Source organism: Prunus mume, linkage group LG4 (genome assembly GCF_029339155.1).
Source record: "Prunus mume cultivar Tortuosa linkage group LG4, ASM2933915v1, whole genome shotgun sequence".
Taxonomy (NCBI): Eukaryota; Viridiplantae; Streptophyta; class Magnoliopsida; order Rosales; family Rosaceae; genus Prunus; species Prunus mume.
The window spans coordinates 26,144,355-26,170,652 of NC_142701.1; the positions used below are offsets into that span (position 1 = coordinate 26,144,355).

The 26,298-nt window shown below is 34.7% G+C and overlaps 1 protein-coding gene and 1 long non-coding RNA gene across 2 annotated transcripts; one reads left to right on the forward strand and one right to left on the reverse strand.

Annotated features, from left to right (window-relative positions):
- The first annotated feature begins 17,432 nt into the window (after positions 1-17,432).
- MMD1 (RING/FYVE/PHD zinc finger superfamily protein) lies at positions 17,433-20,797 on the forward strand. The gene is made up of 3 exons (XM_008246166.2): positions 17,433-17,941; positions 18,962-19,205; positions 19,294-20,797. Exons 1-3 carry the CDS (start codon positions 17,647-17,649, stop codon positions 20,795-20,797), a joined length of 2,043 nt encoding a protein of 680 aa, XP_008244388.2. The 5' UTR covers positions 17,433-17,646.
- A 118-nt stretch (positions 20,798-20,915) lies between these two features.
- On the reverse strand, positions 20,916-22,090 carry LOC103342528 (uncharacterized). Its single transcript, XR_016125838.1, has 3 exons — positions 21,697-22,090; positions 21,171-21,591; positions 20,916-21,054 (listed from the first exon to the last, which is right to left on the reverse strand). It is a non-coding gene; the product is annotated as an uncharacterized LOC103342528 (long non-coding RNA).
- Between the last annotated feature and the right edge of the window lie 4,208 nt (positions 22,091-26,298).

Here is a 26,298-nt window from a genome sequence, read left to right on the forward strand (position 1 = left end):
TATCCAATTGAGTACTGAGTTCCAATTGCAACTTTTCCATAGACGATAGGTGAATCGAGGGTCTCAATCCGATACAATCATCTTTGGAACTCTATGTAGTCGGACTATCCACTCCATATATAGCTAAGCGAAATAGTCGATGGTTGAGTTCATCTTCACCAATAGAAAATGAGCCGACTTCGTGAGTCTATCAACTATGACCCAAATTCCATTGTGTCCTCTTGGTGACTTGGGCAAATCCGTGACAAATTCCATTGTGATGAATTCCCACTTCTAATCAGGGATTTGTAATGGTTGTAACATTCCAGCTGGCTTCTGATGTTCTGCTTTTACTTGTTGGCAAGTCACACAACGTCCCACATACCCTTCGCGCCTTCAATAATACTTGCTTTTCAGACATTAGTCTGCATCAATTACCTTTTCCTTAATAACTTGATTCCTTGGTACAACTATATGATCCTTAAAGCATCCACATAGGGGTGTATATGGGGGTGTATGTTAAATTACACCCCGAGTCACCGAATCGTCTCCAATGGAGAGATGTAAATGGATGTAAATATACATCACCACCATGGGGATGTAAAATAAAATGTATATTTACATATATTTTTACATCTCTTGCACGTGGGACCCACCCGAGAAAAGAAGAGGAAAAGTGGAGAAAAGTCATTATAAAATAGTGGGATGCTGCCACAGTAATCGCTGGAAAAAAAATTCACATGTGGAGCAATTTTGGGGATTTTTGGATGAAATCATATCTTCTCCGAATTTAAATATTTTTAGGTCTATTTGTTTGAAAAAATAAAATTAACCTAATACAAAAAAAATTAATTTGATAAAGTAAACACAAAATACAAATTTAGCACAAAAATGAATTAAGACAAACAAATCAATTATACATCTTTAGATTTACATCGTTTCTCATTGGACAAAAAACGTATTTACACCCCCCTTAGAAGGTGTAAAGGAATGTAAAAGTGGCTTTACACCCCCTGAAAATACACCCCCCTACTGTGGATACTCTTATAACTTAAACTACCGTTTGAGTGCAGCAGTTGCCACCCGCTTCAACCCTTGCCTCATCTATTGCAAGCCTGGATCTTTCTTCTGTTTCATCATTACTTCCTCTTCCAACTGTGGTTCTAAATGCAGGTGAGCTAAGATACCATCCCTTCGTACCTCCAAACCATAGACATTGATCATTCTAAAGAGATCTTGGTCTGCCAACATTGAACATGCTAGCATGTTTCGAGGCCTCCAACTCAAAGCATCAACTACCACATTTGCCTTTGCTGGATGATACAACAAATCAAAATCATAATCTTTGATATACTCCATCCATCATCGTTGTGAAAGATTCAGATCATGTTGGGTGAAAATATACTTTAGACTCTTGTGATTAGAATAGACATTGAACTTCTTCCTATACAGATAACATTTCTAAGTCTTAAATGCATGAACCATCACTGCTAGCTCCAAATCATTTGTTGGGTAGTTCTTTTCATGATCTTTCAACTTCTTCGACACATAGTTAGGACATATTCCACCATCTTCACATGAGATTCAACATTCACTTAATTATTCTATATTATGTAGTTTGCCCAATCTCTAGTTTAATTAAGGTGCTAGAGTTTTACACCTATTTAGCTCATACATAAGAGAAACTAGAAAGTTAGTACTCTCTAGTCCGAACTAATGGTCACATATGAGAATTAAATATCGCATACTGAAAATTGGAAAAATAGGTTACTGTTGCTTGTGTTTAAGGGAATTCATACCGAGCTCTTCAGTCAATTATGTAATAGTCATCGCGTCTAGAAGATCATTTTTGTTGGCTAATACAAGCGCACTAGCATCCCTCAGTTTTTCCTGAAGCCAAACTTAAATTTTATCTTCGAATCCCATTACCAGAAAATGTCAAAAATATATGCAATTGTTGTGCCGCTGCTTGAAAAATCATCTTGATGGATTGTTTAGAGGACTGATACAAATATGTCCTACTTTTGCTTATCAACGAATCCATATTTTCTCACCTCTTTTTTTGAGTGTATGAGATATATTTATCGATTGTTACAGATAATTACCCAAATAATAATGGATGTATTACAATATATGTGAACTCTTATTTGTCTAAATAAAACGTTTTCATTCTAGAAATTATGCATGAGTTCGTTTTCCATCATCACACAAATAACTTAACACTCGTATAGTCTGATACAGAGGATGCAAGTAAAACATCAAGAAATATAAGTACAACAATGGAACATAGACATGTAACTCCAGAGAAGTATGCAGCAAAACCAAAATCAAACTCCACAAAGTCACAAAATTCTTGTCTCATTCATAATGAGAACTTAACTTTGGAAACCACATCATAAAGTAGCTGAACAAAAAAAAAAAGACATGTAAATCAAGAAAACTACCTCATTCAACATCTTATCTGACTCATATCTGTAGCTTTCAAAATTTAGTTCCGATCATTACTATCAACCATAAAAATAAGACCTTTCGTGTTTTGGAAGTGCTGCATATAATGGCGGGATATGCATTTAGAAGATCTTAGATCAATCACTAACTCACTGAATAAGTATAGCTAGAACTTATGAAAAATATCATGAGGACACATTTACAAATGATGCTAAACAGATCTCGAATATTCCAAAAATAAGAACCCACACCACAAAAGTCCTCGTCCATGACTTCCTCAAGGTCAAATTCATTCTCAATAGCGCTATAAGTGAAGGATTCAAAGTCACACTACAAGAACGGAACACAAAGCGTGGAAACTCAAAATTTTGAGGAGGCGCTTCAGTTTCCCGCACGAAATCAAAATGTGATATGTTCTGATTAGTCTTAGCCCCAAATCAACACCCTTATACTTTTGATTACTCTTAGCCCCAAATCAATGCCCAAAAAGGCAAGAGATCACTATAACAATCTGTTGGTTTCTCTCTCTCTCTCTTTCTCTCTCTCTCTCTCTCTCTCTCTGTGTCGTTCTCTATCTTTCCATCCTTTAATCAGTCTCTCTATTGGGCTTCTCTAATTTGTTGGTGTTTGAAATTTCAAAACTTATTGTTGCAAAATTTCTAGGGTTTAAGCCAATTTAAAGAGACGATTCTAACTTTGTCAATGACTTTTAGACTTTGGGAACCCGTCCTCTTATCAAGGTATGTATTTGGTGTGGCTTTTTTTCTCAATTTTTTTTTCATTAGTTTTATACTTTCCCTAATCATGGTTTATGGAATTGCTTGGTTTTGCCCCATTTTCCTATCTGGTTTATGGATTTTCTATTGTCTTAGTATTTGTCTTTGGAATTGTATCACTCATTGCCTTTAGTTTATGTAGTGTCCCCTTTAGCCCTCTGTCGTTTGGATTTTATTGAATCTCTTCTTTACAAAAAATAAAATAAAATTGTTATTTGAGTATTTGGTGTTCATATGATTAATTGTTGATTTTATTTAGTCATACTTGATCATATTTTATTTTTATATTGTATGGAATTTGGTTTTCCCTATTCTTTTACCTAAAAATACCATGAAACTTAGCCCCAAATTTTTTATGTTTGTAATTGTGTAAATAAGCTAGGATTTATCATAGTAATGAGTCTTTGAATTTGACCACAATTTTAGTTTGGAGTTGGTGTATTAATGGTGTAAATAGGGTTGGAGTTGGGAATTTTATCCTATCAAGATAGAGTGAGGCTACCTTTTAATTTTGGTTTGGTGGTTGTCGTCAGTTTATAGCAGCCTTTGAATTTGACTACAATTGTTTTGTTTTCAATGAAAGTGAGATGTAGACTATTAATGGATGAGCAAACTATATGGTATTGGTTTTTATAAGCACAATTTATGCTTATAATGCTTCACTCTCTTTGTACAGTAACAAGAGAAAATTAAATAAATTAAAAGAAAGAATAGTTTTCATTTGGTTTTTACAAATGGCGCTAAGTTGGTAAAAAAAAAAGAATTCACACCATTCTAGTATTTCTCTAAAAAATTGAAAATTAGAACTGGTTTCATTTGGAACTAAAGCACTTTAGGTTTGTTAAGGTTGTTTTTACTATTACAATTAGTAATTATGATTATTTTTTTATGAGACAAGACAATTAGAATATTCTTAATCTATCTTTCTTATTGCTGATTCAGAGATTTCAATAAAGAATTGTTCGTGTGAATGATAGCTGTGGTTTTCATTGATATAAAAAGCTTAAATTTTAGATGGTCGGATTGCTTATCTCCCACAACTTTATGTTTCTACAAATATTATTTTCTAGTATTGATTGGTAGGTATTATTGCTTCTTTCTTCTTGAATAACAAATAAAAAAGTATGGATAAGAGTTGGATAGAGATACGAGATTGAACATCTACGCAATATCTCACTGGAGTTAAGAATTTTTTGAATTTTGAATTTTCTAAAAATATGGATGATACAAGGATTTATTGTCCATGCAAGAAATGTAACAATTTGTTCACAAGGGATGTAGTAAGAGGGCATAAATATGGGATGAGTTTATGTCCAAGTACAAAAATTGGACTTAGCATAGGGAACCACAACTATCATTATGTGCAAACCAAGATACTAACGTCACTTTTGATTTGATTGTTGATGATGATATGATTGGAATGCTACATGACACATTTGGGCATCCAAATGCATATTCTATTTTAGGGAATGATAGACCAATAGAAAATAAACATGATGAGGGACTGAATGGTGAAGGACCAAATGGTCAGGGGCTGAATGGTGAGGGACCAGATGCTGAAGGGTCAAATGATGAAACTAGAAGATATTTGAAATTGTTACAAGATGCAGAATGTCCTTTGTATCTAGGATGCGAAAAGTTCACAAAATTGTCTTTCGTTGTTCGGTTATTACATATGAAAGTGGTTTGTGGATGGATGGATAAGTTAGTGACATTGTTGTTGAGTTTTCTAAAAGAAGCTTTTCCTAATGGAATAGAACTACCAGACTCTTATTATGAGGCTCAAAAGATAACTGTTGAATTGGATTTGAAATTCAAGGCATGAGATGTATGTTATTCATATATGAGAATGAGAAACTTGAAAAATGTGACATTTTCCAAGAATCTAGATATGAACCGTTAGAACACAAGTCTAGAAATATTCAGATTTTGGATAGAAAAATGCAAGCTAAATAAGCAAGATATTTCCCACTAAAGCGAAAATTACAAAGACTTTTTATATCTTCTAAAACAACGTCGCTTATGAAATGACATACTAATGACAGTGTGCTAAGGCATCCAACCGATACAACTACGTGGAAAACATTTGATGAGAAGAATCCATATTTTGCTAGTGACAACCGTTAGGACTTAGTTTAGCTTCAAATGGTTTCAATCCGTTTAGAAGAATGTCCATAAATCACAATACATGACATGTTGTTCTAATTCTATATAATTTGTCACCATGGATGTGCATGAAGCAATTTTTTATTATTTTATATGTTCTCATTAATGGCATGAAAACCTGGTTATAAGATTGATATATTTCTACAGCCGCTAATCGATGAGCTAAAAGAATTGTGGCATGAACGTATACTTATGATGCTTCTAATAATCAAATGTTTAAACTACATGTTGCATTATTCTTGACTATCAATGACTTCCCTGCCTATGGGAACTTGTCGGGTTAGAGCACTGAATGAGAGAAGCATGTCTTTGTTGCATCATTCACACCAAATCTCGTTAGTTGAAACATGGAGGAAAGTATTGCTATATGGGTCATCATCGGCTTTTCACTTAGATATCATAAATTTAATGAAGATATAGTATCTTTTGATGGCACGTAAGAAACGGGAGCCTTGCTCCCACTAAATTTTCTAAAACTGATGTAAAAAGGACCTTCGAAAGAGGAAAAGAAATGAGATCTCTAGTATTCAATTCATGGTCATTTTCTAAGAGGATAATACCTGTTCGCAAATATGAAATTCCAAATTTTTTAGTGAATTTGTTTGATGCAAAAAGGAAAATAATTGATATTTTAATCCCTTCCACTTGAGCAAGGGAATTTTGTTAATACATAGTATATATAAAGGAGTAAAGTTCAAAACTAATATATCAACTCCCATAATAAGCATACTCACCTCTCATTCCCCAACTTTGAACTAGAAGTTCATTAATTGCAACTTGAAAGCACTTCCTACGATTTACGATAGGAAGGTCTTGAGTGCATTGAGCTACACCATAAATTGAACCACTTAATAAACTAAGTCGTAGATTTCCATGGGCATACAACAATGGATCATCAACAGCTTTATAACCTAATTCGCGTAACAACTCATAAACTTTGTGATTAAACAACAATTGATCAACATATGTTCCATTCGTCACAAAAATCCTGTTTGTTGGGTTAGTTATTGTCAAGAAATATGCATTTGAGTATTTTAAGAGTCAATTATTATACCAAATTATAGCACCTCGCTTTTGGGGGCAAAACCTACTAATCGTTTGCCTTGTGAACCTTTTACAACTTCTGCAATTTTTGTTGATGTGTCATTCCAACATTGTGAAATTACTTGTAGGATGACTAAAAAGCCTAGAGGGAGGTGAATATGCCAATTTAAGATTATAATCAATAAACAAAAAATAAACCTCGGTAGCAGAATTGATATGACTTATCAATCCTGAAACGTGTTGAACATAAAATAAAGGAACACGCAGAGAATTATTTTACGTGGTAAAACCCCACATTTGGGGAAAATCCATGAGACTCCTCTATCCAACATAAATCCACTATAGAATGATGATTATAAGAAGTACTCACACACTTATCCTAGACACATTCTAGATAATGTTTTAACGACTTCTTCGTAACTCAAATTCTGTCACGAGATAATCTTCGACACTTTTCATGTTGAATGCAATACTGGTCATGATTGCTTCAAGCTCGCTGGAGGATAAACGCCATAATAGTCTTGGTGCGCTTAACCTTATGAGTCACCGATATGCATATGAATGCAATATGAATGACAAAAGGATTTGATAAATCGCCAAGAAAATAGGAACACTTGATGACTTATCTAAAAAAATATGCACAGTAGCTTTCTCTTCAAAATTCAATATACTCAAAAACTAATCGTTGAAAGCTCACCCTTTGAAAAGGAAAACCCAACGTTTTATTCTGGGTAGGTTTTCTCTCACTAGAGAGAAACCCATGTGACCACTATTTCTATTCAACAATGACTCTCAAACCTATTCAACTATGACTCCCAAACCTGATGCAATATGACCTCTTTATTAATATGCCAAATAGAAGACAAAATTATATATATATACTAAAACCCAATCCAACTAATCACTGCAGCTAAGCATAGTGAATTTACGAAAATGCCTTTATTTTTAACTCTTCAACTAGCTCATTCTCTTCCCTTGCATAGTAAAATCACGGTTTAGCCATTGGCTGATTGTTTTGTGTTTTCCCCGTTTTGCCCCCTCTTTCCTTCGGATCTAACTATGTGGCTGTTTCTTCTTGAGAGGTGTCTGGTTCGATTTCAACTGGTTGGTTTAACAGCTTCAAGGGTAAAGATGGGAGAGCTTGGTTGGTTCTTCGATGTCTACATCTAGAGGCTTCGAGTGTTTTACAGAGCCATCTGCCCAGACCATCAATTTTGGTTTCCATTGTTCACCAACTTCCTTGCCTTCTTCTTTTTCGATTCGATGATGAATCTCCATCTAAACTCATCTCTGTCTGCTACTCGCTTGGCCTTAGTCTCTGATCTTTCATCCGTGTTTTCTTAATCCCCTGCTTATGTGGTTAGTTCTTTTATCTTAACCTCCATTGAATTTGATTTTCATTAATTGTCTTTTTCCTTTTTTTATTATTGGGGTTTTTGTCAATCTATGAGTTAATAATCATGTTATTTGTGTTTATCAATTATGTTGTTTGATAATAATAATAATAATAATAATAAAAAGAAGAGCTTTCTAACCCTAAACCCTATAATATCTGAGTATGTTGTTGAATCTTTTGGGTGTTTTGCCGATGTTAATTTTAGGGTAGAGCAATGGATTGAAACATCTCAGTATGTTGTTGAATGTTTTGAATGTTTTGAATGTTTTGAGTTATTAAGCTTTGTTGACTATTGTTAGAATATCGATTCAAACCCTTGTGTTTTTGAGAATACATGCAGATTCAAAATAAGTCTAATGACATTGATGACTTATGGAGAGAGAAAAACAGAGGAGAATAGTATCTATACAGAGTTCTTTTTTTCATTGAAATTATGATTTGGATATGTGGTCGGATTGATTTTTGATTGAATTGATGAATTGAGTATGTATTATATTAAAATTTTCACTATGGTTATGGACCAGACATCTTCAAGCTTTAGTAATTTTTTTTCAAGAAAATTTATGAACTTCGCATGTTTTTTTTTTTTTGTTAACCAAACTTCTATAATGTGCATTGTCTTTAATTCTTATATACTATCATGACTGAATGTTAAATGATTTACTCTGTTTCATACATTCGGATTGCCTATTTTATCATATAGTTGTGACATGTCAAATATAAGTTTATTAGTTTCTAATTTCTAAAGGCAGAAGTTATGCTACATGGTAAATTTGTAGTTCAACAGTTTCATTTATGTTTTTGAGTTTTTGGAAGTCATCGTTTAGACTGTTGTTCATGAAAAGTTTGATGATTTGCAGCATTAGTTATTATAGACAATTAAAGCACCATGATTATCATTTATAGTTTTGCCTTTGGTTTTTCCTTTTGTATTTTGTAAAAATTGATTTTAGTCAAAAATCTTGATTTTCATTTTAAAAGGTTCGTTCTAGAAAATACAAATTCAAAACCCATTTGAGTCTTCCCAGATGCCGCCATTCTTGGTTTTTAAATAATGAGTTTAATTGGAATGAGTGTGGTCAGGGCATGCATTCTTCCTGTTGGATCGAGTCACTGTGGACCTGATTTTGTAGAGGGCAAAATGTGTACTATTGACTTTTAAATAATGAGTCTAATTTGAGTTATTTAATGAGTGGAGTCCAATGTTTTATTGATTCATTAATAAAAGCCAAAATAAGAAGCAAATATATTTAATGAGTGGAGTCAAATGTTCTTAACGTTGATTGGATTTTACCAACATTGTCATAATGTTCAAATAGGGATTGATTTGAGATTGAGAGTCTTGCACTCTAGGTAGTCCAGACTGCCAAGGAGATTGGTTCATATGAAATTAGGTCAAAGGCCAGTATATGAATAACGTTCAAAGTCAATGCTCTATATAGTTGTTTACAAATGGAATCAAGTTAATTGTTTGATAGAATAATAGATATTTGTGATTATGAAGTTGTTTACACAAAACTAAATTCATGTTGGTGTTAAAAATATGAGTAGCATTTCAGATAGTGATGAAAATTTTGTTATCTCTTTAGTCTTCTCATCCTGTGATAACCTATCCTTCTCTCTTGATAGCCTTCTCTTTAGTCTTCTATTTAATCTTCTTAGTTGCACTAAATTCATGTTGGTGTTAATAATAGCTAGAAATTCCTAGCATTGTTGCAAACAATCAGTTTAAGTGGAGGATTGTCGTATGAAATTTGGTAAACAAATTTCTAGAAATTAGCTTCACAGTGTTTTAGGTTCCATTTAATTTGGTATTTGTTTTTGTGTGATATATTTCTCTTAGGGTGTGTCAAATGGTAAAGCTGCAAGTAAACCATCTATTCTATGACATAATGCACTAGACTTATTCCAAAACATGAGTCTATTGTTTTGATTAAGTGTTTTAGTGTTCATATTCAAGTCATTTTAAAACTATATATCCCTAATTGATGATAATTCCTAATATTTTTAATTAGTTGAAATTTTTATGATGAGTTATTAGATGAATGTTGATGATTTTGTTTGTGGATAATGATTTGTTGGACTGGATTAATATTGATGATTTTGTGTGTGGATAATGATTTGTTGGATTAGGTGACTATATATGATTATTTGATTTGTTGAAATTTAGGGTTTATGATTTGTTGGTTAAATTTGGACTTATTTTGCTCTCTTTGTTTGTGCATTTGTCTTAATTAAATTTGTTTCTAAAAAAAAATGATTTGTTGATTAATTGATATGACTGTTTGGTTTGATTAATTCATGTGTATGACAGAAAAGGTTGGGAGGTGCATTTGGAGCTCATTTATTTAGCTTGCGAGCTTGATTTACTTCCCCAAGTTTTCATTCTCTTCCCTCACCATCTTTGATTTTAATCTAATTGGTTTGGAAAAGCTCATATTCAAGTAATTTTTAAACTCTAAATCCCTAATTGATGATAATGCATAATATTTTTAGTTAGTTGAAATTTTTTTAATGAGTTGTTAGACGAATGTTGATGATTTTGTTTGTGGATAATGATTTATTGGATTGAATGAATATTAATGATTTTGTGTGTGGATAATGATTTGTTGGATTATAGATATGACTATATATGATTATTTGATTTATTGGAATTTAGGGTTTATGAATTTGTTGATTAAATTTTGTGATAGACTTTTTTTTAAAACTTAATAATTCTGTTTATCCATGATGTGTAAATAACGTAGTAGCATATTTAAATTTTTTAAGGGGTGTTTTCAATCAAGTGTTTCCTTCTATTCTTCAAGTGCTTACCGAGCAACAACCTTCTATTCAACTTCGATTTAGGAGCATGAGAAGTGATTCCAACAAAAATGATCGACTCATTCAAGCAATCTTTGATGACACAATGCCACTTCTTGAACCAACATCGTAATTATTTGATAAAAGTTTGGCTACTCATGACAAAGAAAACATTGCTACCCAAATGGTTCCACCAATTACCCCGCTTCTCTCAAAGCAAATTCCAAATGCATCTTCCACAAGCTCAGCAAATGCCTCTATGACAGAGGCTACCCCAATTTTTTTTTTTTAAAAAGATATAAAGACGCTGTCAGAAGAGCTCTCTTTACCTTTCACCCATCAAAAAAACCAAAAAAGTTGGAATTTATACAACAATTAACTTCTTTATATCAATATTTATGCATTTTCTAACATTTACCAATATATTTCTTTTTCTTCCATGTAGCATTTCTCTAAGTCATGTTCGAACCAAAAACAAATATGAAGAAATTGTTGCTACAAAAAGTATGGAGGAAATTGTATCAGATTCTGATTTACCGATCATTGGCTTAAAGAACAAAACAAGCAGTTTGGCAACTAGTTCTCCTACCCCAAGATTAGAGTTTGTATTCTCTCTTTTACAATTCACTCATCTCATTTAAATACACATTACATGCATAATATTCAATTATTCATATCTTCATTCTTCACTCAATTTTTATATATTAAATTGTAACAAATTGTGTTGAATTTGAAAAAATCATCATTTTTGTGATATTTTGATTGATACTTTATTTTAATATTGTGTTCCATTGAATTAAAGTATTATAAGATTGTCTCTACTTATTATATAGGTCCAAAAACCATTTAAACTACTATTGAATTACGTATAAATGAAATTTTTGCATGCTGAATGTTTTGGAAATACTATTAAATTGTTATATTTATAGGTGAATGTTTTTAGAAAATGTTCGTTTTTCAAGGGAGGCTCTGCCCGTTTTTTAGCATAAATGTGAAACCCTTAAGTAATTTTAACTTTAAATAAGGGCAAGAAGACATTTTAGTCATATGTACCTAACACGTAACAGAATTAAAAGCTTAAACAAATCTACACAAATCAATACATCCACCCATAATTATTTTATCTTTTTTCTTCCAATTTTTAAAAAAGGGGGACAGCTTCAATACATTGAACGGCAGGAATAATCTCCCGTTTTATTTTACCTGGGCCAACCCTTTTCAACTTTTCCTTTAGATGAACACAGAATTTAAAATATGTTTACTTTGTGTTACTTCAATTGGAAAACCATCTACAACTTGCTCATTAGTTCTCCTTACTTCCAACATTAAAGTTTGTATTCTCTCTTTTACAATTTACTCATCTCATTAAAATACATATTACATACATAATATTTAATTATTCATATTTTAAAAGAAAAGAAAAATATTGCATTCTTATTTAATTTCGTTACTTTGTGTTTCTTTGACTGGAAAACCATTTATAACTTTCTTATTAAATTGTTAAATTATATTATTCCTTGTTTATACGTAATTAAGATGTTTATGATTATTGTCCTAACTCAATTTTCCCCATTCATCAACATTAGCACTTGCTATTTTCTCACTTTTTTATAACAAGGTCAAGACCTCCATCAAAGAGAAGAAAAGTCATGAAGAAATTGCCAAACAAAACCTACCCAATTAAACAACATGCTGCTCAAAACTATCCAAATTTTGCTATTTTGATAGCTGCTTTCCACTATTAACATCTCAATGTATATACAAACATGTCTACTAATTTTAACATAAGAAACAGCCTGTAAAATATTTTATTACTTCCTTTTTTGCCACTTATATTTCCTTAGTTAAGCATAATGCTACAAGTTAAATCTCATTGTATATATAGACAATCTTATTTTGTCTACATAATTTCAAAACCTGCAACATCGCACTGACTTTTTTTGCTAGTATTATCTAATGATGAGGATGAATTGTGATTCAATATGGAACTAAGTGATGGCATACCAACAAGCCACTTTTATGAAGAAACATTCATCTCCTAAAAAAAGCTAATTAGGAGATGAGCACAATGCACATCACTATAGGAAACACTAACATTTTAACTTAAATCACAATGGCATTGAAAATAACTTCAACTATAAATCCTATATTATGAATACATGATTATGTCATGATTTACCTGAAATCAAGTTCCTCATATCGATCAAGTCATACTTCGAAAATCCGGGATTGAATGTGTTGTGCCAAAACTTCAAGTAAAAGATATTCACACACTAATTTCCAACCTATGCTAGAGTCTAGGAAAATGACAATACAATTTTCATACTAACACATTGCGCTAATCCTTCAACATAATTATCACTATATTTACCCCAAGTTTCATCTTGAAATGCATGATGATCTTTTTCATGTAATACTATTAATAAACTATCCAAGTTAACCTCATATCTCTCACTCGATGGATTCTTGTTGATTAAAATAACTATTCCACAAGTCATGTAATAGCCCAACTATTAATAAACTATCCAAGTTAACCTCGTATCTCTCACTCGATGGAAATTCTTGCAATAAAATTGAAATTTTTTAAAAATACCTAATTAATAATTTTTCTATAAATACCAGCCTCCGATTATGAGATATGAATAGTATTGACATGTAGAACCCTAAAATCTAATCCTAAAATATTATCCGAATAAAACAAAAAAATGAATAGTTGCCCTTAGCAAGGGCAAGAAACACAAAATTCGGATTTTGCAAGGGCAACCACTATTCACGTGAATAGTAGCTGCCCTAGCTCCTCCCTTGCCATGGCTAAGGGCAAATGGGTGGAGTTGCTCTTATAGGGATCATTAAGGATTTCCAAGGAGAACATATTTAGTAGAATTGAGGTTAGATTCAATTTAATACATAAAATAAGTGCATATATACAACATTGAAGTTATGGTCATACTTCTACATATTTTTTCTAATATTTTTGGGTGGTAAAGTAAAAGAATTGTTTAGTAGCTTATAGAATAAACAATTCAGAACATTACTCTTTATATACATTTCACCGAAAGTTGATGCAACCCAAAATGGGGACTTCGATTAATTTAATTAGTCTTAGAAACTTTGAAGTAAAGCAGTAGGTTTATAATGAGAGCTCAATTAATTACATACCATTTACTTTTTATTTGCAGGGAGAAAGGAGGTTATGTAACTTAATTGTTTGAGCGCTCAATTAGTTATATCGCACGGTGGAGTCATTTAGGCAATGTTTTACCAAAGGATTAAAAACTTATTTTTTTAAAATAATCAATGATGTGATGAAACCAAAGTAGGTCAACTCCTATTTCTTAGCCATTTAAGCCATGTTCCAACCGTTTTTTCTCGGAGGGTGTACTCAATTGAGATTTCAAAATATTTTAAAGAAGTTTACAAGTCTAGGTGTATTTAACCATGATTTTATAAAAGCATATAAAATTACGAGTGTATTCAATCTAGACTTCTTAAATTCCAGTTAAATTTGGTTGTATTCAATCATGACTTTAAAGGATTCCATAAAAGTTTGGGATGTCTTAAAAAATTCAATGATTTTAAGGGAAATACAAAATTGGAGGATTTCAATTGATTCTGGACTAATTTTAGGCCATGAAAATCTTTGATTCACCCCTAGAGATTTTAATAGATATATTTATATATTCCCAATATATGATTTCACCACCTCTACTACCATCATCTTGTCATGACTATCACCACTTGTGTCGTAGTCACTAGCACCACCACTACCCTCGCCACTGCTACCATCATCACCACCACCGCCATCGCCGTCACTGCCACTGCCACCCCTAAAAGCCATCACTGCCACCTCCACCACCACCATTACCACACTACCACTACGTCACCACAACCCCCACTACCGTCATCGCTACCACTACCACCATTGTCACAACCACTTATGCCACCCCATGTGCCACCGACACAATTCCACCGTCGCCACCACCACCACCGCCACCACTTGACATATTCATTACCACCACCATTAATGCATCTACCATCCCACCACCATTACCTCTATTGCCATCACCAACATCAAACATGATGACTCACTACTATTTCGAATTATAGAAGTTTATAAAAATCTATCGAACTCTATGATAAGATTCCAACAAACTTCATCAAAATACTTATGAAATCAATCAAAGTATATATGGCATTTATGAAACTCAAATAAAACCTATAGAGTTCTAACTATTTTAAAATCTAAATAATGCTATTTGGACGACATTTATTGACCCAATTGCTGAACATCTCTCTAATTGAGGTGGGTCTCACAAGTGTATGTGAGACCCACTTGTATTAGAAGGGTGGACATCAATGTCGTTCCAAGGAGCAACACCCATTAAAATTTTAATTAAATACACCCACTGGTCAATTTAGAAGACAGCTGAGATAGGAAAGTTCTTGGATAGGCCACGACACGATGTTAAGTGGACAAACAAACATTTGAAGTTGATTGTTAGATCTCAACAATCAACACATCTCGGTCGTCTGTAAAACCAACCCTATGCAAGTGCACCACATAGAATTAGGGCTAGTTTAGGAGTGACTCTAGGAGAGCGAAAATCACTTGAAGTTGAGTATAATCACTTTTGCTTTTAAAGAAAGGGTGTTTGGAAATTAAAAGCACTTAAACCTCCACAATGACCAAATAGGAAAAGAAACTCCCTATTCCAAATGGATTTAATTCCTATCTTTTCTCCAAAACAAAGAAGCTGGCCTAATCATGCTCGTTTTCATCGACGATTAGTAGCCGTCATCACCCTCCTAGACTTGACAGCGTCGAGTCACTTTTCTTCCGAGTCGAGTCACTGCCATCACTCATCTCTTCGACTCTGGGGAGCTAGCCTCGTTGTTGTCTCTCTCAGATCGTGGGCATTGGTTTCATCGTTCTCTTTCTCCTCGGTGAGTTTGCATCTCTAGTGGTTGCCTTGGTATGGTGGTTTTAGCGAGTCTTCTCCTGCTATTGTGCCGACAGTCCCCAAGTCAACAACGATCATGATGCAATCTGCTTTGTTGGGGTCAATGGTCATTGTGGAGGTGGCTTCTAACCCCCACGCCCCTTCTATCGTCCGATCTGTGATCTCAAGCCTTACCTTTAGGAGAAGACGACCGCTATCCAGAGATTTGGCATGGGTGGCTCTTTACCTCGAGACTGGCCTAGTGGAGTCATTCCTTTAATGTGTTCTTGGAGCATTCATAGGCTTGGCATCCAAAAAATTCTCTTATGCTTGATCCCTGTCTTCAGATTAGGTGGATAGGCTAGTTTTGTTATTGTTGCGTAGTGTTTTCTTCGTTATCCCCTTACCTGATCTTTGATTCTGCGCTTATCTCAAGGACTATGTTTTTATATGAGGTTTCTTTGTCAGTGTTGAGATGATACGGCATGCTTGGGAGCTTTTTTATTGATTTTCTTTCCTAGCCTGTTTGCGGTTAGTCTCTTCTTTGTGTTGCTCATTGCAGATTTTTATTCTTTTATTGCCAATTGATATTGGAGGTAGCTGGAGATGGTGTGCTTAATGACTGTTTTCTTTCTTCTTGGCGTATTATGTACTTTGTCGGATGTTCTCACTGTCTTGTGGCTATGTACAAAGGACTATGATTTCATAGCAGGACTATTTTGACAATTGGATAGTGTTATAGTGTTCTCGTCGGAGGTCTTTGCGACGAAGGTCTATATTCCAGTTTGCTGTTTTATTTTCTCTTGCTCTAGCATTTGTATCTGCGTGGATCTGCTTATGACTCTCTTGTTGGTCTATGACATGTGTGGTACTTTTTCATACCCTGAGGTTTTGTCCCTCATGAAGGTTTTAACGAGACCACTATTTCGTATCATTCTATGTTAGCTACTTTAATTCTATGAATGAATTCCATTTCTAAAAAAAACATCAAAATCATTTTTTGCAGTATTAAAGCACTTCTATGTTGGTAGCCAAACAATAAATTGATTTTGTGTAAAAGCGCTACTAAGATAAAGTGATTATGCTGAAATCACTAATGAGTAAAATCGCTTCTACAAAATCACTCCCAAACGAGCCCTTAGTTTGGATGGGCTATAGCGCTTCCTCCAAATGACTAAAATGCCCATACTCATAATCACCTCACTCAACTCAATGCTTGCTCAAATCAAGGTAGGGATCATCATTTGGCTCGCTGCCTGCAGCTGAAAGTGGGTAGCCCGATGACTGATAGGCCAAAGTCGGACCCGGCCCGCTGGTTAGGCCTACTCTACTTGACCTGCTCTAAGGTTGGGTAGGGCTTGGGCTTAGGAATGTGAAACCCTTCGGCCCGACTAGACCCGTCCTAGGCTCACCCAATCTTAGAGTAGCACAAAGTTGCTTTAATTTTCATTGATGTCAATCATAAGTTGGGATATAAGTAACCCGTTTTCATAGGATTCATTTTTAGATATAATATTTTTCAAATATATTGGCTATTGGTATTGGTTTAGTAAAAGTGTTTGGCTATTATATTTTTGTTTTATTAAGTTATGTAGTAATCTGTATTATTGTTTAAGAGAAGACTCTTTATTCATCACTTTTGACAAAAATTATGTAACAAAAAGATTTAACGAACGTAGAAAAAAATCATGTTTTTCTTAAAAGTCCGACCCGTTTAGACCCATGGCAGCCTGGCCCTCTGAAACCTTGGCCTGGCCCGATGATGAACCCTAAGTCAAGGCCAAGCAGCTAAGAACTAACGCCCACGGGTAAACTTGAAAAATATGTCATATGTAAGGGTCATTTTGTACATTGACTCATATTCCAATTCCAGCGGGAAAATTGTATCGGTGACAACTGAAAAGGCAGAGCCTGTAACTGACGAACGCCTTTGCAACAAACTCCAAGTCCTTAACGATTTCAAGAAAACGAAGTCTTGGAGGAGAGGGAAGGAGAGAGAGAGCTAAAGCTACAAACTCCAAGTCTTTAAAGATTTCAAGAAAGCAAAGTCTTGGAGGAGAGAGAGAGCTAAAGCTAGAAACTTAAAGTGAAGACCATGTCAATTCCAATCCTTGAAGCTTGCAAGAAGAGGAAGCGAAGGCCAAAGATTTATGGGTTCAGTTCGTTTTGCGACCCTGGTTTCCCAATCGGTACAAATGGTCCATTTCGAGACAACATTCGTCTCTTTCTTCAAGAATGTGCTGAGCTTGAAGACTACAGTGTCCAGGGCATGCCCACTTGGTGCACTCTTCTTGTGCATGACAACAGAAGCCTTGTTGTTCCTCTTTACACCATTGAAGAAGATGTGAAGACCTCTGAACGACCCTTTTGTGATCACTGCCGTTGCACAGGTTAGAACTCGAATATCTCTCTTCTAATTTGGTTATTTCTTCGATTTCTCATTTGGGTTTCTGCAAATTTTTGTTCACGGTTAGGGATTGGTCATTTGTCCCAAAATTGCTCATGATTTACTTTGTTCCTTCTTTTGTCAATTGGTTTCTACTGTAGTACTCGAATTTCTCTGTCTGATGTGATTGGTTTCTTCGACTTCTCTCATTTGGGTTTTTTCAAATTTTGAGTAGGTTAGGAATTCATCGTTGGTGTTTCAGAAATTGCTTATCTTTTACTTTATTTGCTGGTTTGTAAAGTGGATTTCTGCTATAGAACTCGAATTCTCTAATATGAATGTTTCTCAATTCCTTAACGTTTCTGGTCATCCGTGTTACCAGAATTGCTTATGTTCCTCAATTCCTTGGTTTTTAAGTTGGTTTCTGCTGTAGAACTCTAGTTACTCTGTTCCAATGTGGTTTTCTCTTTGATTTCTCAATTGCGTTTCTGCAAGTTTTTGTTTAGGGCTAGAAAGGTCATTGATGTTCCAACAATTGCTTATCTTTACCTTTGTCCCTTGGTTTTTCGATTTTCTGGTGGGTTTCTGCTATTTTGGTGTGAGGTTCCGGGAATTGGATATTGCTTGAAAATTTGCTGTTTCTGAAAACCTTTTTTGCTTCTAATTTTTTGTTGTTGCGTACTTCAAACTGAAGCATGAGGACTGGACACAGTCCTGTGTTTCAGAGTAGATAAGGGTTGCTGGATGTAGTTAGAGAACTTGTTTGTAATCCTAACCCCAGAAATGATTCCTAATTCTTTCATTCCATCCATGTTCAATGACTTACATTTCCCTTTTCTATAAAACCAATGCCAGAACCTTTGGGTTTCTTTATTCACAGCACGCTGGTAGTTGTTTGTGCAGTCATTCCACGGCACTCTATCCTTTCTGCTATAGCACTGTCATTCCAGCTTCTCCTGTTCTTCCATCTTCAGCCTACTCAGCTTCTTCTCTGGTAGGGACCTGACATGTTATTTTTGTTTAGGTTGGAGTAATCATTTTGTTTCGAAGCGAAAGTACCATATTATAATTCCAATGGATGATGAGTGGCATAAGCCTTTGGAAGATGGCATCTGTGATCTCCCGACCCATCTATTGCATGGGTTGATTCACTGTAATGGGTACGCTCACTTGGTCTGCGTCAATGGACTCGAAGGGGGTTCTAAGCATCTCTGTGGGAGAGAGATTATGGATCTTTGGGACAGAGTTTGCACAAATCTTCGAACCAGGTAATAGGAAAACCCTACATTTCTTGATTTCGCAATTATATTATTGAAAATAAATGAAATCGTTTTGATGCTTTCTTCTATTTTGCAGGAAAATCACTGTTGAGGATGTCTCCAAAAAGCGGTCTATGGATCTTCGCCTTCTCCATGGTATTGCATATGGGCATTCTTGGTTTGGTCGATGGGGGTACAGGTTTAGCCACGGAAGCTTTGGTGTCACAGAACACAATTATGAAAGAGCACTTGAGATTCTGAGCTCATTAGAACTTGAAAGGATCATCCAGGCTTTTAGTGATATGGACCAGTGTGACGAGCTGAAACAAATAATTCGTTATTACAAAAATTTGAGTGAAACACAATTGATCACCATCAAAGATCTTCTCAGGTTTATGCTGACTGTCAAGGCTAGTGTTCCTGCACAGAAGAAATCATTAATGGCCACTTCTGCATTTTCATCTTCCACTGCAAAACCTGCAACCAGAGCAGCCCTCCAGATTAAGCCCCTGATGAAGGAAAAGTCTGTGAGGTATAGGAAGTTCAATACTGTTATTGCTCACATGGATAGCAGATGGCCTCAGAGAAGACTAGAGTTTGCGGCAAATGTGATTGTGAATGCATTGCAAGAAAAGAAAGAGAGAGACTTCAGTCATGGTGGGATGACCCGGCAAGATGTGCGAGATGCAGCTAGATTACATATTGGAGATACAGGTTTGTTGGATTATGTGCTGAAATCACTGAACAATGTGATTGTTGGGAATCACATTGTCTGCCGTGCAGTGAACCCAACAACTCGAATTTTGGAGTACACAGTTCATGATCTTACAGATGGTGTTAAGGTCTCTCAACCTGAAAATGAGATACTTCCTCAGTCCCTTCCATCAGCATCTCTAGTTCCTGGAGTTGATGTTTACAACGATGTGCTTTATCTGTATGAGAATGTGCTATTGGGTTACCCAGAATCAGAGTTGGTGGAGTTGGCTACTCGAGCAATATTAGACACCAAACACTTCGTAAAGGAATGTTCATTTAGGGATGAGGAAGAACAGTTGTTGACATTCATTTGCCAACTCTTGCCCAGTTCGATGGACATGGACTTTGAGTTCAAGAGAGAGCTGCCACCTGGTGAGATAGTAGTAATGCCACTGCATGCAACTATTGGAGAGCTAAAGCTAGCAGCTGAGACCGCACTGAGGGATACTTATTGTATCACAGAACGGTTTGTGGTCAAGGGAATTGAAGGGTTGGATGAAATGGATGATATGGAAGTACTTTTTGGAGTAGTTCAATCGGGAGCAGAAGTTGGTGTGAGAGGAACTGGGATAGATTTAGACACGCCTTTGAGGTATGAAGGTGGATCGGACACTTGGATGGTGAGATGTGAGTGTGGAGCTAGAGATGATGATGGGGAGAGGATGGTGTCATGCGACATCTGCGAGGTGTGGCAGCATACACGCTGCTGTGGAATTGAGGATGCTGATACTGTTCCTCCACTGTTTGTGTGCTCAGCATGTTGTGTTTCACTGGTGCCGCCTAAATTTGAACCTTGTCTTAGATTTGACTGTTCTGATGCTTTTTCCATTTTCTGCAAACACTGAATAACTAGAAGAGGGAAATGCATATAGATTTGCTAATCTTGTTGCTTCGAAAATAGTAATAGTAAATTTCAGATTCGAGTTCATTCTTTCGGACAGATAAAGCCAATAATAAAGAATTCTTTTGAGTCATGCTCATCTCTCTCCCTCACTCTCTCTCACTTCCACACACAGAGTCAGGCTGTCTGGTGTTGCTGCATTTGTACAGTTCTTGAAGGAGCCTTCCATGCTATTCTAGATATGAGAGATTGAAAAAAGAGCTGAAAAGAAAACAAGAAAGCAGGTTTGACTGAGAAAATTTTTCATTATTAAATTAATTACATGACTGCAAAAAGTGATTTACTTAGGTTTTTAAACATGAAGCAAGTGAACTCACGTATTGGCTTTTAGAAAAGGGGAGCTCTGAAAGGTTTTCCCTTTCTTTTGCGTGAACATTTTTCAGGTGACAGAACCCTCTTCTGCTTGTCCTTGTCTATATTCTGGACGGCAAGAAATGGAGGATCTGAGTCGCTGGACTTCCTTGAAAACGCTACGACCTGAAGTTTTAGCATAAATTCTAAACAAATTGAGTCCAACGTAAAATGAAACCAATATAATAACATAAATATACACAGAAAAAATATATATATAAACTGCAGTCAGATAATTTCCTTGCAAGCAATACAGCAATAGCGAAAGAGCTCTGGTTCAGTTAATCTTCTTCTACAGGTCTCACATGCTGCCCCAATGTTAGATATCGGGCCGGAGTGGGGGAGAGGACTTAGAGATATAACCAATCGCTTGTTGCATCTATATGGCTGAAAGAAAACCAGAATGAAAAGAAGGAAAACAACACAAGCAATAATTTTGAAAAGGGAATGCACAGCACAGAATATATAATATATACATGAACTCAAATGTACCTGAATTTGGGAACAATCAATGTACTTTTCCATGGCAGCAAGTGAGACAACATCCCTATAGACGTGCCTGTAAATTTTCAATATTCTGTGCAGGCGATGAGCACCTGAAGCCGTGCAGTACTGGCAAGCTGACTTGTTACAATTGATACAGTATTTATTCAACTCATTCTTGCGTATAGGATGAGCTAAACAGTCGTCAAAGAAGGTTTTTCCTAAAAATGATTCAAGCCATTCTGGCTTTTGATTTCCACTGGGAACTGCTGCTTCAACCTGCAAAGTGCGATATGCTTGAAAGTCACACAATTTATACAAGAGAATATAATAATCAACTCATTTAGAGTGGTATATATATACAACAAATGGAGCCTAATTTTCAACAAGAATTTTTTATCGTTTTTGTTTTATTTTTATCTAGTTAGAAATCAAGGGCATGAGTTTATTAATGAAGAAAGGAAGCCAAGGCTGTAACAGTGGCAAGAGATCAACAGTAGGGACATCATGCCAAAACCATACTCTAAGCACCTAATCCCAAATTGGGATAAAGATATTTTGTACTAAAGACAAGAAAGAGCAGACTGTTGTCACTCTCCAACCAAACATGACCCCAATCACGAGCAGCAAGCAAACTCAGTTGAAACTATCACAGAAAATAACTCATTAGAATGAAGTATGCAACCCAAAGGGAGATGAACAAAACCCCACAAAAGATCAACTAAAAGTTATTGTGCATTTTAGCTACTATAAAAAATAATAATAATAATTGCTCATATTTTGGGGACAAAATTTTTGTTTTATTGCCAAATGAGTGATACCTTCATTAACTATTATTCACGTTTATTTATTAGGAACGAGTATCAGAAACTGTGTGTTTACTAACACATGGATATTGGAATTATTCAAATTCCTTACTTCTCATGCAGTTACTTATACATAAGGAATAAAAAACTATGTGGGTTTTATGTTAAAAATCGTAACCAAATACCCTCAAAACTAGGAATTAAATCAAGTAGGGGGAGAAGTTTATCCGATTCCAAGTCCATATTCCTATATTCTTAAGTTCCCCAATTCATGACTTCCTCCATTGCTTGTAAGTAAACATGTGAGTGAAATTTTTCGATATAGATGAAAATAACTACAATATCAAGAATGGGTATTGGATGATTCCTATTCTTGCTTCTAATGTGTTTACTAACACATCGGTATTGGAATGATTCCATTTCCCGATCTCCCTGCGTTCTAAGGCTATATGGTTCCACATTAAAATCCATTAACACACTCCAAATCATGAATGAGATCTAGGGGAAGTAGTTGATTCAATTCCAAATCATTAATTCCTCTATTGCTAAGTTCCTCAATTCATGGTTTCTCATTTCTGATAAGTAAACATGACTTTATTGTAACAGTTAAACTTCCGTCACCAACAAATGTTTTAGGTGATGATGTGAAAATTCCATCCCATATCATGGCAAGATATATTCTCACATTTTTAAAAATTCCATTGCGATGAAATACTTCAGCATTTACAACTTAGCAAGTGGTGAAATTGTCGTGTGTGTGTGTGTGTGTGTTTTATTTTTATTTTAATATAAGCAATATTCTAAATTACTCTAAATTAATCTAATTTACAGGGAGGGAACTCAAACTTGAGTGCAAGATGGCATGTTGACTTTCTTGGCTAACTGGTGTAACTCACGTCTCCCAAACTGTCGTGTTTTTTTTTTTTTTTGGTCGAGAAAAGCGTTGCCCATTTGATTCAAGGTTTAGTAGGTTGGAATGAGTTTCAAATTGCATTCCCATATTTGGTACTTTTGGGAATATAATTCTGGACTCATGTATATATGAACTTCTCATGTAAGGGAAATTTCATACCGTTGGTTCACCTTGAGAAACTCCCCACCCCCATCCCCTGGGCCCGGGATTGAGAAAGCATTTAATTCAGTTTTTTTGGTCTAACTTACCCATGTTATCATTTTTAAATACCAATTTTGACCCTTAAAAAACATTTCATATTAATAACTTCTAATAAAAAAAATCAAGAGTATTGTTGGAAAACTGAACAAATTTTGCATTCCTAATAATCCACTAACCAAACATGGGAATGAGAGAAAGTTAAATTTCCTAGTCCTCATTTCCAAGCGTTTCCAAACATGGGAATGAACATCTTCCATTCCCATCTTACGGGATTAGACATGAGAAGTTTATTCCCATAAAGTTGAATCCACGATCAAAACGAGCCCCACTCTTTAAAATGATTAGGTGTTTGATTCTTATACTTAATATGATGGTTAAATAACTTGTAGAAAATATGGGATTCTAATATAATATAATCTATACTACTATTTTGAATACAAATGGCAGTCTGAACTACAAGAGAGAGGGGAGTTTCTTATATACACACTACAAAGGTGCTTTAAACTTGAGACCACTGATTTGTAAGTTAATGTCATTTTTCACTAGACTAGATATCGTTCACATCTATATTACTATTTAAAAGAAGTGGCTTGGTCACCCTTTTGTAAGAAAATACCTAATATGTCCCCAATTTTATCATTACTCTCTATTTCCTATAAGAGTAAAAAAAATGCTACTCTTACCTCATTTGTATACTATGTTCTCATACCACCTTATGTGGCACATGAGATGGACAACCACATCAATTAAAAAGTGTCAATAAATCATAAAAGAAAAGAAAGTGTTAAATTAATTTTAATTGATGTCGTTGTCCACCTCATCTATCACATAAGGTGGTATGAGAATGTGGTATACAAATGTGGTAAGAGTAGCATTATTCTTCATATAATAGCTATACCATCACTCTCTTTATCTCTCTACTCCTCTAGCAATAGCTTCCCTTATCATTTCTTCTTCGTAACGCCCAATTTTTCTTTTTCATTTCTTCACATTTGGGCAGTTACAATTTAATTTCTATGTTTTTTAAGTTTTATTTTGATTATAACTTATTGTGGTTTCTTATAATATGGGGGAATTCCAATATGAAAATTCTATCTTTTAAATAATAATATTAAAATAAAAGCTTTAACTGAGGGATCCATCAAATAATATTTGAGGGACCCTTGTGAGCCCACTTTGCATCTCTGGCAAAAATTCGTTTGAATCTAAAGCCATTTGACCTTTCAATTAATTTTTCTCATTTTAGTATTTTTTTTGAAGCACCGTGTTCTTTTATTTTTTTGTTCACAACTAGATGTCTTAATGATTTTATTTGCCTCATTTATTGCAAGAATGATTTATGAATGAAGACATGAAAAATAGACAGTTCGGGTCGTTAAAATAAAATTTATTGTGTTTCTTACAAAATGTCCCTCAAATAAATCCCTCAATAAAAGGGTACTGGTTATTTGGAGGATTTAGCTATTTACATTCATGAATTCCTTTTTGTACAAGCTTGATCCTACCCATTGATCTAATCTAGAGATTCAATGCATGTAGTGGAACATGATTGCATTCGAAAGTAATTAATTGTTTTTTTCTGCCTCTTATTACTCATTGAGGTTGAGATTTCATACACGAATGAGTGGTCCATTACTACTAACATCGATACTATTTCTAACTTAACCACATGTGTGGCCCAACATGTATATATGATGTTTTTTTTATTACAAAAAGCCTCATTATTATTACTAGTTGGAGTGCAAACTTAGATATTGTAAATTTCATTTTTTTAAAGTTTTTAGTGTGATACTCTTACAATCTTCAACAGTTTAAATTTACAAAGTAATGTTTGCAAGAGGCTGCTAATAGCTCATCAATACAAGAGAGTTTGTGTGGGGTGTGATCAAGATGTTGAGTATATGTCCCACAATGGAAAAGGGAAGTCTTTCTCAATAGTTTAAAAGATTGTGCACCCTCTCATTCATTGTCAATTGGGTTGAGCTCAATGCTTACATTCTAATATGGTATCAAAGCATGTTATCCACATGTTGACCATAACGGCCACACGTGCTTTCACTTCACCCAATAATATATATTATCCACTTATTTGACTTGAGTGACTAACTCAACACTCGAGTGTGTTGTGTGTTGATCTAACACTGAGAAAGGGAAGCCTTGCCTAATAGTTTAAAAGATTTGAAGCTCTCAACCCATTGTTAATTGATTCTAGGTTAGATTGTCCCATTCTAATACATACAAGAGTAAAATATACACAACCATATATATGTTGGAGAAGCTAGTTCCACAACTAGCCCAATCCCGTGGTACGAAGCAGGTAGATGGGAATATAACATAATTAATTAGCTCATCTGCTGACTAAGTATAGCATAAACTACAAGATTAACTTTGAGTTCAAATGCATAAAGAAACATAATCAAGGCAAGGAACAAAGACACAAAGGAAATGCAATATTAATTTGTGGTCCCGTACCTCTTGCATTAAACCAAACGCAGATGAACTCATCCTTCACTTCAAATCATGAAAAAAGGGATCAAACAATTAGGAAGAATGGGAAGAGAAGAAGAAGAAGAAGAAGAAGAAGAAGAAGAAGAAGAAGAAGAAAACAATTAGGAAAACTTGTCTACATAATATTATTAGGGAAGAGTTCATGTTTAGAATGTAACAGCTTCTAGTTTTCTTTTTTTGTTG